Source organism: Pelophylax lessonae (assembly GCF_965119305.1).
Source record: "Pelophylax lessonae genome assembly, chromosome: 4".
NCBI lineage: Eukaryota > Metazoa > Chordata > Amphibia > Anura > Ranidae > Pelophylax > Pelophylax lessonae.
In genome coordinates, this window is record NC_138771.1 from 273351300 (window position 1) to 273363424 (window position 12125).

The 12125-nt window shown below is 46.4% G+C and overlaps 1 protein-coding gene across 1 annotated transcript in view; it reads left to right on the forward strand.

Annotated features, from left to right (window-relative positions):
- The first annotated feature begins 10429 nt into the window (after positions 1-10429).
- Positions 10430-12125, forward strand: part of FGD6 (FYVE, RhoGEF and PH domain containing 6) — a 189724-nt gene continuing 188028 nt past the window's right edge. Inside the window, exon 1 of the mRNA XM_082254731.1 lies at positions 10430-10555. Coding sequence (XP_082110857.1) covers positions 10546-10555 — 10 coding nt within the window. The 5' untranslated portion in view covers positions 10430-10545. The remainder of the gene's footprint in view (positions 10556-12125) is intronic.

The window sequence follows — 12125 nt, forward strand, 5'->3', positions numbered from 1 at the left end:
GATTATATTAAGGCCCAAGATTCATCCTCATCTGGTAAGAGGCCTACCCAACTCCTTTTTTAGGCAGTGTGGGAAGATATACACAACTCTCTTTCCTGACACGTGGAGTTCTCATTTGAGGTGGTTGTTTTACGCCCCAACCATATACCATCTGGTAAGAAGCAAACTGGAACAGGTGGTGGGACATCAGACAAACTCTACTGGTCTATAAGTTGCCATCTGAATCACACCCCATTTATCTACAATATATCACTTGGACTATACTGGCTATTGTCACTTCCATTTGGACTCTAGATAATTTGCACCGGTCATTTTTGCACTTTTGTTTTGCACTAGGTCTTGGTTTGGGAAACCTTTGTAAGGCACCTTTTGCACTTTAGGCACTTAATGTGAATACTGAAACTTTGTATTTTGATTTCTGATTTGTGTTCAATCACTGTATATTGTCTGTTATAGAAAGACATCTTATCATTTAGCGCACCAGACTATATTTCAACATTTTATTTCCACACTTGGATCTTTGGTTGCAGCTTACACCAATTATCAGCGCATCCTTCACACATTCACATTGTGTCTGTGATTGCCTCACCTTCAAAAAGTAATTGTGGTGGATCACTTCTCAGTGGGCAGTTGACACGCAGCTGGGAGGCAATATGTCGCCTCCTGTCCACCTGTTGTAACCCCTGAAAACGCGCAGCACTACTCTTCCACCACGCCACAATCGTGTTTTACACATTTTCACAGCATGGCTCTATTATGCGAATAGGTAATGTTTGGCAGTAGCACTGCCTGGGATATAAATGTTGCTGTGGCATGTGTACCACCCCATTTGGCCAGCATGTAATTTTAAGGTGGGCAGTTCTGGAAAACTATGGCTCAACGACCTATCTTTACCACTCCCTGGGCACAAATGTGAAGAAGGCTTAAAGGAGAATTACAGCCAAAGCTCGTTTGGCTATACTTCTCCTGTGGATCACAGGAGTGCAGTTTGCTCTGCACTTCTGTGACCCAATTTCAGCAGACAGCGGGCTGAAGCCCGCTGTCAGCTGAAATCACAGATGGGTAGGATCCACCCAGGTGCCTGGACCGGCAAACTGCTCAGCCTCTCAGCGAGCTGCTGAGAGCCTGGGCCAGCTGTTCCTGTCCTAGGGTTGCTACCTTATCCCTTTAAAACTGAACCCATATTAATTACAGTACATAGGTTCTGAGGCTAATTTAATGCAGATAAGGCACTAAGTGAGTTTAATTACTTGATCAGCTACAGAACCAGTGTAAATAATAAGTGTTCTAGTTTAAGTCTAGTTGCTCCGAAGACAGAGACAGTCACCAGCTCTCTGCTCAGGGAGCACTGCGAACCGAGTGATCAGAGGTGTTTGATTGCTTGGTTCTCAGCCTTTAGAGCCGGCAGGGGACCACCTAGGTATGATTAAAAAAGACACCTCAACTTCTTTTTTAAACTATAACTAAAGGCAAAATTTTGGGTTGACAGCAGAACAGTGATGAAGGGGAAAATCTTCCAGTGGGGACGCAAGTTCTGGTGACACCCTCAGATTCCCTCACTTTGGAGGGATTTCCTCTCACTTCCTGTTTTGGTTGTGGGACAGGAAGTGAAGTGAAAGCTCCCCAAAGGGACACAGATGGTAAAAAACTGACAGGGATTGTACCCTCCATTACTCTATCCAAAATGGAAAAAAAAAAAAGAGTTTTGCCTTTAGTTTTGCCACTTTAGTGGCAGTTCCTATATTTCTGTCCTTCAATAGCATGTATTTTTCTTTTGTGCCAGGTTTCCTAGACAATAAAAGGCCTATGTATGTTGTATAAAGAAACTGTAAATGAAAGAGTATTACAACTTTTTGGTTCACCCGCCATCCCTCTGATTACCAAATTTTTTCCTTTTTCCATAAAGAAATGGATCTCATGGAAGGAATGAGCACCGGTACAGGAACCTCTGCAGCAGCAATAGAAATGTATCTAATAATCAGGTGAGCTCCAGTTCGCTCTAAGTAGACCATAGTGTATGTAAAGTAAGGGCTCAACATAGTGTGATAATGTAAAAGCACCTTTTATTAAAAAGTTTTGCACTTACATAATGGAATCTTGTAAACAGCATAATAAAACGGCAGAAGACAAAGACAGGTCCTTTCTCCAGTAACCAACATGGCTGATGTTTGGCCATGCATATGCAGTAGCGTGTGTACGTGGCTCCGCCTTACGCGTTTGGTGATACATGACGTCATCAGGTGTCCCTGATGATGTCATATATGACAAAACGCATAGGGTGGAGCCACGTACACACGATACTGTACTAATTAAGCACTTGCCAACCGCCCCATGGAAGATTTACTGCTACAGGGAAGCTGCTCTGCTCAGGATCATGTATACAATGGATATTAAGTCTACACACCCCTGTTAAAATGTCAGGATTCTGTGATGTTAAAAAATGACACAAAGGTAAGTCATTTCAGAACTTTTTTTCCACCTTCAATGTGACCAATAAACTGTAAAACTCAAATGAGCAACAAACCTAAATCTTTTAGGGGGAGGAGTAAAAATAAAAAAAATAAAATAATGTGGTTACATAAGTGTGCTTATAATTGGGGATGTAGCTGTGTTCAGAATTTAGCAATCACATTTAAACCTATGGTAAATAGGAGTCAGTACACACCTTCCATTATTTAAAGTGCCTCTGATTAACCCCAAATAAAGTTCAGCTGTTCTAGTAGGTATTTCCTGACATTTTCTTAGTTGCATCCTACAGCAAAAGCAGAGAGCTTCCAAAGCATCAGAGGGATCTCACTGGAATATCTGGCAAGTACATGTGGTACATGTGACAACAATCTCCAGTATTCTTCATATGTCTGGGCTATTGGGTAGAGTGGCAAGATGGAAGCCTTTTCTTACAAAGAAAAACATCCAAGCCCTGCTAAATTTTGCAAAAGCACATCTGAAAGTCTCCCAAAAGCATGTGGGAAAATGTGTTGTGGTCAGATAAAACTAAGGTTGAACTTTTTGGCCATAATTCCAAAAGATATGTTTGTCGCAAAAACAATACTGCACATCACCAAAAGAACACCATACCTACAGTGAAGCATGGCGGTGGCAACTTTGGGGCTGTTTTTCTTCAGCTGGAACAGGGGCCTTAGTCAAGGTAGAGGGAATTATGAACAGTTCCAAATACCAGTCAACATTGGCACAAAACCTTCAGGCTTCTGCTAGAAAGCTGAACATGAAAAGGAACTTCATCCTTCAGCATGACAACAACCCAAAGCATACATCCAAATCAAGAAAGGAATAACTTCACCAGAAGAAGATTAAAGTTTGGAATGTCCCAGCCAGAGCCCAGACCTGAATCCAATTGAAAATCTGTGTGTTGATCTGAAGAGGGCTGTGCACAGGAGATGCCCTCCCAATCTGACAGATTTGGAGTATTTTTGCAAAGAAGAGTGGGTAAACATTGCAAAGTCAAAATGTACCATGCTGATAGACTTATATCCAAAAAGACTGAGTGCTGTAATAAAATCAGAAAATAAAATCAAAAACGATGAGAAAATTGGATGAAAATTTTCGTCGGAGGAATGGTTTTTGAGGAGCTGATATGGACTGTTCAGACAAAAATGAGCTGATTATCTGTTCATTAGTATAGTGCTTTTGACAGCTTATTCTTAGGCCTCATGCACACTGGACGTTTTTGGAGCTGCTGTTAGCAGCGTCAGACGTTTTTTTTTGCAGCTGCAGAATGCCCATCCATGTTATTCTATGTCCTCATGCACACATAGAGCTTTTAGGAGCTCCAAGTGGCATAGGCGTTTTACAGCTCCAAAAAAAACCCAGGAACTGTGCGTTCTGGAGCTGCAGTGTCAAGCTGTAAAAACGTCTGACACTGCTAAAGGCTGAATTACATGGCTTAACGTGCGTTAAGCCATGTTATACGTTTTTTTTCTTCCATTCAAAATCAATGGTTCCCTATGGGAGCCTATGGATTTGAATGGAAGTCGCACCGCAAGTCGGATCAGAATGATCCGACTTGCGCTGTGAGAATCTTGAGGGGGAACACCACGCCAAAATGGGGAAAAAAACGGCGTGGGGCTACCCTCAAATTCCATCCCAGACCCGAAGGGCCTGGTTTGGAACCTGGGGGGGAACCCCACGCCATTTTTTTCCCCATTTTGGCGTGGAGTTCCCCCTCAAGATTCTCACAGCGCAAGTCGCGCCACTAGTCGGATCATCCTGATCCGACTTGCGGTGCGCCTTCCATTCAAATCAATAGGCTCCCATAGGGAACCATTGATTTTGAATGGAGGCAGAAAAAAAGCTGCTAAAAGCTACGTGGCCAAACGTGCAATAACGCTAATGGAAAAAGCTACTGAAAGCACGTTTTTACAGCTGCTTTTTCCCGGCGTCAAGAAACAGCTTTGGAGCTGTTTTATATGACGCCCTGTGTGCATGGAGCCTAACTGTTCAAACTATTCATATGAAGAAAAAAAATAAAAGTGCAAGCTAGAAATTTTTTTATCAAAAGTTAGCACTACTTTTCAATTCTCGTTCAATGTGTACAGTAATTGTATGGAAATGGTGGATGTGGCTGGAAGGGTGATGCACACTTCAACACTTCCTCTGCTACTATGCTAGTACCAATCTACGTTTGCTTTTGTCGTTCCAGAATTTTCATAAACGTTAATATAATTTTCGGTTACATCATGATACGCACCTTCATTGAAAATCAGGCGATTGTTTGTCTGATTTTTGCACAGTGTGCACTAGGCTTAAAGCGAAATTCCAGCTTGTTTTTTTTTTTTTTCAAAAAAACACCCCTGTGATGGTTTCAACGAATCCTATACATCAGTGGTCCTCAACCCTGGCCTACAGGGCCCACTAACAGGCCAGATTTTCAAGATAACTGAAATACATTCCAGGTGATATAATTTGCTGCTCAGTGATTGCAGTACTCTAGTCTGCATCTCCCCAAGGTAATACCTAAAATCTGTCCGGTTAGTGGGCCCTCTAGGACAGGGTTGAGGACCACTGCTATACATAACAGATTTATTAATAAATGTACATAGTTACATAGTAGTTGAGGTTGAATAAAGACAATAGTCCATCCAGTTCAACCTGTGTAGGTGTGTGTGGCCGTAATCATCTCACATACCCCTGAATGTTCTGATCCTTGAGATATACTTCCAAGAGTCTTTTGAAAGCAACCATACTTCCCGCAGAAACCACCTCTTGTGGTAGAGCATTCCACAATCTTGTAGCCCTAACAGTAAAGAACCCCCCGCGTTGCCTGAGGTTAAAACCCTTCTCCTCTAATCACATTGTATGCCCTCGAGTCCTCATGCAATCCTTTCAACTGAATAGCTTTTTTTCTATGCTGAGATCACCATTGAGGTATTTATAAATTGCTATCATGTCCCCTCTCAGGCGTCTCTTCTCCAGGGAGAATAAATCAAGCGATTGCAGATGCTCTTCATAATTTAGGTCCTCCAATCCCCTAATTAGTTTAGTTGCCCTTCTCTGGACTCTCTCCAGCTCCAATACATCCCTCCTGAGGACTGGCGACCAGAACTGGACAGAATACTCCAGATGCGGTCGGACCAGAGTTTTATAAAGTGGTGGGAATATAGTTTTATCTCTGGAATACATCCCTTTCTTTATGCATGCTAATATTCTGCCGGCTTTGGCAGCTGCCGCTAATTAGATTTTCTAATTAGTTTTCTTTGTAAAAAAACTCACTCAGCTCTCCCCAACCATATTAAGTGTGGGCATCTGAAGCCCACTCGTTGTTTCTTCCGGGATACCGCGCTGCTGGCTACCCAGCATGCACCCAGGGCTGCCATCAGCGGGGGACAGCCTATACACGCTTAGGGGGCCCATGCATCACTAGGGGCCCAGCCGCTCTAGTGTCCCAAGCTGCCGAGGGGCTGTCTCTTTGCTGGATTTGGATGTGTTTTTTGCTGGATTGGGATGTCACTTTGATGGAGGGGCTTTCTCTTTGCTGGAGGGGCTGTCTCTTTGCTGGACTGGGCTGCCTTTTTGCTGAAGGGGATGTCTCTTTGCTGAATTAGGATGTCTCTTTGCGGGATAGGGATGTCTTTTTGCTGGATTGAAATAAAATGGCCATGTTAAGGAAGGTAGGAAGGTAGGGTAAAAATGTTACCCCCCTATGAAATTGGCATGTAAAGGAAGGAGAGGTGAAATGCTGTGGTTGCAGGCTTCATATTTTTTGGCCAAAATATAATTGCTTACTGTTAAATCTTGAAAGCACTGATGACTTGGAATACACTCTTCGTTTTCATATATTAAGTTGTAGGAGTGTTAAATAAAAGTGGGTGCACTGAAGGACTTGGTGACCAGTGATGGTAATAATGGCGTTATTAGTAAATGGCGTTACTACCGGCGTTACTTTTAACAGTAACTAGTAATCAAATAAATTACTGTTTTGCTGGTAGTAATGCCGTTACTAACAGTAAAAATGCACCGTTACTATTCAGTTGGTTTAGCCCGCTGGATGTGTATAGTAAGCTTCGGCTACTTTCGTTCTGTCCCTGTGCTGTAATACTCTATGTACCGCGCTGAGCCAATCACGGCAAGCGGTGTATTCTATTAATGCATACAAAGCCTGCTCGGATTGGCTGAGTCAAAGAGGTGGGCTTATACAACCTTTGCCAATCCGAGCAGGCTTTGTATGCATTAATAGAATACACCGCTTGCCGTGATTGGCTCAGCGCGGTACATAAAGTATTACATAGAGCATTTGGAGCTGTGCACGGTCCTGGCATCGGCTGGCAGTGCTGCCTCTGCCCACTTCCAGAGAGCCAGCCTGTTGTGGATGGCGGTCATAACCCTGTCTATGGGGTTCTTCAAAGTAAGAGGGGGGAGGGGGGGGGGGTTGGTGAACGATCATTCCATGGTCAGCACATTGGAGGCTGTGTGTCATCATGGGGGGAGGGGGTCACGTGATGACATTGATTAGAGTAGTACACAGGACATTCAACCATAGGACTTCTATAGAAGAGGGGAGTCTGCATTACTAGGAATAGGTGACAAACTGTCATCACAAAACATGACATACCTGGGTTACTTCTATAGGGGTGTGATCAGCAGACACCATCATTTTTTCCAAGGTGGGGGCTGGGTGTACCCACCATCACTGGATCCAAGGTGGGAGCTGGGTGTACCCACCATCATTGTATCCAAGGTTACAGAATACACCGCTTGCCGTGATTGGCTCAGCGCGGTACATAGAGTATTACAGCACAGGGGCATTCTGTAAGTAGCCAAAGCTTACTGTATGCACATCCAGCGGGCTAAAATATTAATAATACAGAAGTTCTGTATCCCGTACAACGCATTCCTGAACCTTGCACCCCGTACAATACATTCCTGAACCTTGCACTCCGTACAATGCATTCCTGAACCTTGCACCCCGTACAACGTATTCCTGAACTTTGCACCCCGTACAACGCATTCCTGAACCTTGTACCCCGTACAACGCCTTCCTGAACCTTGCACCCCGTACAACGCATTCCTGAACCTTGCACCCCGTACAATGCATTCCTGAAACTTGCACCCCGTACAACGTATTCCTGAACCTTGCACCCCGTACAATGCATTCCTGAAACTTGCACCCCGTACAACGTATTCCTGAACCTTGCACCCCGTACAATGCATTCCTGAACTTTGCACCCCGTACAACGCATTCCTGAACTTTGCACCCCATACAATGCATTCCTGAAGCTTGCACCCCGTACAACACATTCCTGAACCTTGCACCCCGTACAACGCATTCCTAAACCTTGCACCCCGTACAATGCATTCCTAACGCAATAGTTACTTTTACTGGTAATTAGTTACTTTTTAAATGATGTAACTCAGTTACTAACTTTTTGTGAGAAGTAACTAGTAACTATAACGAATTACTTTTTTTAAGGGACATGACCAACACTGTTGGTGACATGGCCATTGGGTCCTGGGGAATGTTGGTGGTAAGACCTGGGGGTTGGTTGGGGGGGGGGGGCCTGCCTAAAGCTGTATTAGGGTCCCCAAATTTTCAGATGGCTGCCCTGCATGCACCTCCTCATTTTGCGCATGCGCAAATCATACAACGCGTGGTGATGCTACAAGCTGATGTCCATTGACTTCTGGGATTGAGGATACTCGTATCGCAGGAGCCAGGGCCGGTGCTACCAGTAAGGCGACCCAGGCAACCGCCTAGGGCGCAATCCAGCAGGGGGCGCCAGCATCCTGCTGCTGCACCCGGAATCAATCAAGTAATGTACCGCTGGCGAGTGCGGGTGGCGAGGGGCGGACTGGCCTGGGGAGCAGGCATGTATTCACCCCAGGCAGCTCTGATGGACTGTAAAAAGGCAGCTCCCGCCGCACCAGTCATGGGACTATTTTTTTATTTTTTCAGCTGCTTAACCCTACCTCGGACAGCGGAAGCGATCACTTCCGCTTTTCCTGTCACAGCTAGCTCATTTCAGAGAAAGCTAGCTTTCCTGGGATTCTGCCGCCCATCCCATCGCCGCCCACTGATACTCCTCCTCCCATTTGTTTCCAGCCAAACCCTGCCTACACTCCAGCCCCCTACAGGCACTGTGCATCTGGGCTCAGCCTACCTCAGGAGACCAGCCTGAGGGGGGAAACTTAATTTGTGAGTGAACTCTCTACACCTGTCCCTGCACAACCCCCCCCCCCCCTCTCCCCGACCTCTTTTTGCTTCTCTTCTTTTTTTTTACAGTGCAGACTGGGGGAGGTGGTGGGATTGTGTAAATCGAGGGAGGATTGTGCAGGGGGGGGGGGGCATTGTGCAGACTGGGGGGGATTGTGTAAACTGAGGGGGTTGTGCATTCTGGGAGGGGGGGGGATTCTGTAAACTGAGGGGGGCTGTGCATTCGGTGGGGGGGATTGTGGAGACTAGGGAGGAGGGGGATTCTTTAAACTGAGGGGGGCTGTGCATTCGGGGGGGGGGATTGTGGAGACTAGGGAGGAGGGGGATTCTGTAAACTGAGGGATCTGTGCATTCTGGGGGGAGGTGGGGATGGTGGAGACTAGGGAGGAGGGGGATTCTTTAAACTGAGGGGGGCTGTGCATTCTGGGGGGGGGGGATTGTAAAGACTAGAGAGGAGGGGGATTCTGTAAACTGAGGGGGGCTGTGCATTCTGGGGGGGGGATTATGAAGACCAGGGAGGAGCGGGATTCTGTAAACTGAGGGGGGGGGCTGTGCGGGGAATTGTGAAGACTAGGGAGGAGGGGGATTCTTTAAACTGAGGGGGGCTGTGCATTCTGGGGGGGGGATTGTAAAGACTAGAGAGGAGGGGGATTCTGTAAACTGAGGGGGGCTGTGCATTCTGGGGGGGGGGGCTTATGAAGACCAGGGAGGAGCGGGATTCTGTAAACTGAGGGGGGGCTGTGGAGGGAATTGTGAAGACTAGGGAGGAGGGGGATTCTGTAAACTGAGGGGGGCTGTGCAGACTGGGGGAGGGGGGGTTGTGTAAACTGAGAGGGGATTGTGCAGATGGGGGGAGGGGGGATTGTGCAGACTGGGGGAGGGGGACTAGGCGGAGGAGAAATTGTGCAGACTGGGGGTGGTATGTACAGACTAGGGGAGGGGGGATTATGCAGACTGGGGGGGGGGTTGTGGAGACTAGGGGGAGGGGGGTTTGTGCAGACTGGGGGGTAGGAGGAATTGGGTAGACTGGGGGGGGGGACTGAAAGCAGCACAGAGGAAACTACAACTCCCAGAGTTTTGGAGGCAGGCAGAGGCAGGGCACTCCAGGGAATCAGGGCACACCTGACTGGCTAAGGCTGCACGCCGGCTGCCACAACTTGACCCCCAGGACCAGGAGCATCACTCCCCCAGGAGGCTGTGCAAGGACCTGCTGAGCTGCCATCGTTGAAGAAACAGGACCATCGAGAAAGGGGTGGGACATATGTGATGTCATGATATGGGCAGATCATATGGGTTTGTGATGTCACATCGTGGGCCGAGCATAGGGGGGGGGGCAACAATTTTTATTTTGCCTAGGGCGGCAAAAATCCTTGCACCGGCCCTGGCAGGAGCCAACAGGCAGGAGAGCAGACATGATGTACCCAGCCATGGCGAGGTACACTGGAAGTGACATTTTCAGCTTAAAAATAAGGTACTAATAATAAATAAATAAATAAATAATAAAAAAAAGAGTCCAGGGAGACATTTTAAAGGGTTAATGAACGCGGGGGCTGCAACTTAACTTTAATTCTGACATCAGAATTCAATAAATCTCAGTGGTGACTACAGATCTCTGTATGTCTGTAGATGAAGACAGGATTTTGTGTGTAGTCATAAAAGTTTACTAGCAGCAGAACACCCCACTGTACAGATCGGTAGCAGTGTGCCGTCAGTGACGTCACTCGGGCACGCCCCCATTCCTCCCCGTTTACCATAGTGGGAAGTGTCCTGAGTCTCCGGCAGGCTGCTTCTTGTACGGACAGTGCTGGGACTCCGCTCATGTATACAGCCCGGATCATTACAATGGATTAAACGGCAACTTGGATGGAAGAAGGAACATGAGTTCTGGTGAGTAGTGTGTGCGGGAGGGAGAGATCCGGGATGGGGGATTTTCCACTCACTGATCATCAGTTCGGACTAGGGATGGGAGACAGGCTTCCTGGGCAGCGCTATGGGAAGAAAGGGGGGCGGCAGTCTGCTGTGCTGCTGGGACTGGGACACTCACTAACTCACTGCTACCTTCTAACTTCTTCACTCTGCCAGGATTCTGTTTGTCCCCTGTGTCTACACTACTGGGTACAATCTACACTGCTGGGTACAATCTACACTACTGGGTACAATCTACACTGCTGGGTACAATCTATACTGGGTACAATCTACACTACTGGGTACAATCTACACTGGGTACAATCTACACTGCTGGGTACAATCTACACTGCTGTGCACAATCTATACTGCTGGGCACAATCTACACTGCTGGGCACAATCTACACTACTGGGTACTATCTACACTGCTGGGTACAATCTACACTGCTGGGTACAATCTACACTACTGGGTACAATCTACACTACTGGGTACAATCTATACTACTGGGTACAATCTACACTGGGTACAATCTACACTACTGGGTACAATCTACACTGCTGGGTACAATCTACACTACTGTGCACAATCTATACTGGGTACAATCTACACTGCTGGGTACAATCTACACTACTGTGCACAATCTATACTGGGTACAATCTACACTGCTGGGTACAATCTACACTGCTGGGCACAATCTATACTACTGGGTACAATCTACACTACTGGGTACAATCTACACTGCTGGGTACAATCTACACTGCTGGGTACAATCTATACTGGGTACAATCTACACTACTGGGTACAATCTACACTGGGTACAATCTACACTGCTGGGTACAATCTACACTGCTGTGCACAATCTATACTGCTGGGCACAATCTACACTGCTGGGCACAATCTACACTACTGGGTACTATCTACACTGCTGGGTACAATCTACACTGCTGGGTACAATCTACACTGCTGGGTACAATCTACACTACTGGGTACAATCTATACTACTGGGTACAATCTACACTGGGTACAATCTACACTACTGGGTACAATCTACACTGCTGGGTACAATCTACACTACTGTGCACAATCTATACTGGGTACAATCTACACTGCTGGGTACAATCTACACTGCTGGGCACAATCTATACTACTGGGTACAATCTACACTACTGGGTACAATCTACACTGCTGGGTACAATCTACACTGCTGGGTACAATCTACACTACTGGGTACAATCTACACTGCTGGGTACAATCTACACTACTGTGCACAATCTATACTGGGTACAATCTACACTGCTGGGTACAATCTACACTGCTGGGCACAATCTATACTACTGGGTACAATCTACACTACTGGGTACAATCTACACTGCTGGGTACAATCTACACTGCTGGGTACAATCTATACTACTGGGTACAATCTACACTACTGGGTACAATCTACACTGCTGGGTACAATCTATACTGGGTACAATCTACACTGCTGGGCACATTCTATACTGCTGGGCACAATCTACACTACTGGGTACAATCTATACTACTGGGTACAAT